The sequence below is a fragment of the Nansenia antarctica genome (assembly GCF_963989245.1).
Source record: "Nansenia antarctica genome assembly, chromosome: 14".
NCBI classification, from domain to species: domain Eukaryota; kingdom Metazoa; phylum Chordata; class Actinopteri; order Argentiniformes; family Microstomatidae; genus Nansenia; species Nansenia antarctica.
In genome coordinates, this window is record NC_137684.1 from 12946811 (window position 1) to 12950696 (window position 3886).

The 3886-nt window shown below is 46.9% G+C and overlaps 1 protein-coding gene across 1 annotated transcript in view; it reads left to right on the forward strand.

Moving 5' to 3' along the window:
* banp (BTG3 associated nuclear protein) overlaps positions 1-3538 on the forward strand; it is a gene marked incomplete at its 5' end in the record, with an annotated part of 50678 nt that extends 47140 nt beyond the window's left edge. The window contains one exon of the mRNA XM_080545406.1: positions 3295-3538. Within this exon, the coding sequence (XP_080401532.1) occupies positions 3295-3399 (105 nt within the window). The 3' untranslated portion in view covers positions 3400-3538. The remainder of the gene's footprint in view (positions 1-3294) is intronic.
* Between the last annotated feature and the right edge of the window lie 348 nt (positions 3539-3886).

Consider the following 3886-nt stretch of genomic DNA (forward strand, 5'->3'; position numbering starts at 1 on the left):
CATACAGACTGACACCTGTCATACACACAGACTGCAGACACCTGTCATACATACAGACTGACACCTGTCATACATACAGACTGACACCTGTCATACACACAGACTGACACCTGTCATACATACAGACTGACACCTGTCATACATACAGACTGACACCTGTCATACATACAGACTGACACCTGTCATACATACAGACTGCAGACACACCTGTCATACATACAGACTGACACCTGTCATACATACAGACTGACACCTGTCATACATACAGACTGACACCTGTCATACATACAGACTGACACCTGTCATACATACAGACTGACACCTGTCATACATACAGACTGCAGACACACCTGTCATACAGACAGACTGACACCTGTCACACATACAGACTGACACCTGTCATACATACAGACTGACACCTGTCATACATACAGACTGCAGACACACCTGTCATACATACAGACTGACACCTGTCATACATACAGACTGACACACCTGTCATCATACAGACTGCAGTGCACTCCACAGGGACCAGTTTTTGCTCTTTTAGGACTGCAGGCTAAAATGCCACAAATGATCCCGTATCATCTCTTTAAGAGTGAGGAAGTCAGTGTCAGGGTCCTAACCGCTAAACATGACATATTTGTGTGCTGCAGTATTTATTCTTCTAACAAGTGTTGTGTCAGACATTAAAATGCCAGTATAATATCCTGCTCTCAGACATTTTTTCTTTTCCTGTTCTCAAGCTTTCACTCCAAGCAAAACGCCCGTGTCCCAGTGTCCTAGGGTGGATGCTTTGTAGAGATAGTCATTTATCTCTGTAAAATGCATGAATGGAGTGTTAAAAAAGAGGAAAGTCCTAATTACTAGATTGTCTTTAAATCCCTTGATGGTTGAGCTCTGAGAATGAGAGCCATGTGTCGAACCAGGAAGGGGTGCAACAGTCTGCACACGCACAACAGACCGCTTTTAAGTGGCCGGAGTTGGCAAAGCCAAACATCCCAAAGAACAATATGTTGTCTTTGTTTTCCCAAAGAAACAAATCTTAAATGTCATATGTTGTCCTTTCGAGTCAAGGCATTCTTTCCATGACTGTGACGTTATAAAAAAAATACATTTAAAAAAGCATGATTTGTGACTGTTTGTAAAATGTCAGCCCCTGCCAGGTCATTTCAGTCTCCTTGTGGCAGCTTGTGACGTTGAGTGATTGTATACGTTCCGTGGCCTAACGGGCAGGCATACACAGACGAGACCTTGGCCCCACCGCCCTCCGCGGTCGGCGGTCTAGGGGGCTTAGATGTGGCGTCTTTGGTGCGCCCCGTCGTCTCGCCTTGGTTGCCATGGTTGGATCCGTTCCCGCCTCCTGGTGAACATGGAGTTCGGAGCGTAGACTTCCCGTATTGACTCATTCTCGACGGCGTGGAGCGGCACAGCCAAGACTCTTGATAGGCCTGGCGTTTGTTTGTGGTTTCATACCAAGTTCACACAATTGCCACCTCATTGTGTTCCAAGGTCTGGGTTCCATCTCCAGTCTGCAGCAATCAGACTCTGTTTGTTTACTTTGGTGCTGCGTCTCTCTGGATTGGCTGAAACTACCAACGAGCTCTGTGTTCTAATGGCTGATCGTACACAGACGTGCATGACAGATATCAACAAACTGACCTGATCTGATCAATCACCAATTTCCTGTTCCCCCGAGTAAATTTAGTTAAGCAAAGGGCCTAGGGGAGAAGACAATACAATTGTTTGCCATCGTCATAAACGCTGTTTATGGGTCATGTCAGTCTTGGTTTAATGTTGTTGTCTTTACTTGTAGCAGAACGACAGTTGGTGTTATACAGGTGAAGGTTATACACGTGGACCAGATCCAACTCTAGTGTGGCAGGAGACTGTCAGATGAGGCGTGTCGTGGCCAGCTCTGACAGCGTTACCATCGCTTCTAGTTCAAAGGTCAGATGGTGGTCACAACAGCTCTTTCCCCCCCTCCTCCTTCCCCGAAGTGCTGCATCAAGAGAATTGCTCTCATCTGTTTCTGACCATATGGTAGCGTTTATATGAGCATTTGAAAAATTACTTAAGCTTTTTATTTATTTATCTCCACATTTTTTCTCTCGAGTTATTTCATAATTTCCATTACACAAGCCCGAGATCAAATAATGTACCAAACGAAGGCGAATAACAAAATATTTCCTGTTTGCCCCGCGTTGGCGTTACCTTGTGACAGATCCCGCGGTGTTTAAAGTTTTGCGTTCAGCCTTGTGATGGTTCAGAGACAGGTCAGATCTCAGGCTGGCTGGAGACCAGAACCTCGGTCGGGTCCTCTCACAGGGCCAGAGAAATCTATGAATATGCACGATCAAAAACAGATCAAGGCAGGTTACCAAATGTGAGTACAATGGTACAAGCTAGTAATAACACTTGGCCTCCTGGATTGCAGCTAATATAACGTGCTCAGTTGCACATATGGGGTCTCTCGCTGTGGGGCCATTTGATTTCACAGCTATTCCGTGCGTTGGCGTTGGCATTCGCGAGAGTGTTGAATCCCGTCCGAGTTGCGAGTTTCTTTATGGGGATGTTGTTTTCCAGATAAGAAAGTACGTCGATATTTAACCACCCCAACTTTTTGTTGTTGTGTTATATTGGCATTTCGGTTGCTTGTTTCCCTTTGTGTGTGCTACAGGGGGTACCAGAGTCGAGCTGCAGTACTTGTGGCTCTCGAGCAGCTGTGCTTCGTTCAGTACTGTAGGTTTTGTGACAGCACGCTAGGCTGGAGGGGAGGATTAAAAGATGCAGGTGTGTGTTCGGGGAGACTTTGGCAACACTTCCAGGAAGGAATGACTCACCCTCCGCGGTCGTCTCCCAGCAGTGACTCATCCCCTCATCTTTTACAGGCCTTTTATTCTAACCCCCCCCGATGTGCTGTACAGTGATGTTGGCCACGGACATAAAGAGTCTTTAGCACTTTCTAACCTGCCTGTTTTCTCTTCTTCTTCTTCTTCTTCTTTTCTGTTTCCTCTATATTCATTTTCCTCCCCATCCCCCTGGTCTCCCCTCCAACTCACCCTCCCTCACCTCTCTCTCTCTGATTTCTTCCTTCCTGAATCCTTCAACCCTCTGTCTCATTTTCCTTCGTCTTTATCTCTTTATCTGACTCGCCTCTCTCCATCTCTCTCCCTCTCTCCCCCCCACCTCTCTTCCTCCTCTCTCACCATCTCTCTCCCTCTCTTCCCCCTACCTCTATTCCACCTCTCTCCCTCTCTCCTCTGTCCCTCTCTCTCTCCTCCTCTCTCCCAGACGTCGGAGCTGGCTCCAGTCCTGCAGGGGGAGCTGGAGGTGAAGGAGACCATCCAGCAGGAGAACGGGGATGTGGTGCAGATCGTCACGTCCGTGGCCACCTGAGGGCCTACGACCCTGCCCTGCTACAGCACTGCTACAGTAGAGCGGGTTAGAAGGGGATTTACGAAACAAACACAGACAATGAAATGAACAGTCCAATAGATGACAAGTTTCTAAACGTGCCCAAACGAAAGAACTTAGATCAAACAGAAGAGAAGCATTTTCTTTTGTCTTTTTTTTTGTCTTTTTTTTTTTTGCTATCGACTTGTCCAGCAACCACTCCGTTCATCGTCAAACCAACCGTCACCGACGCAGAAGTGACTTTCCACACTGAGCCGAAAGAGACTGAGAGCTCCAATAGCAGCCGTGTCATCATTGTCGTCATCATCATCATCATCATCATCATCATCATCATCAGAGAAGGTCCTGGCAAAGCACAGCACATACTGTGGGATTAAACGCCACCCATGAAGGACGCCCGCTAAGGCAAACCATCACACCGTCATTAGCATTAGCACAAACGTTTGTTTTTGTGAACTTTGGAGCGTGG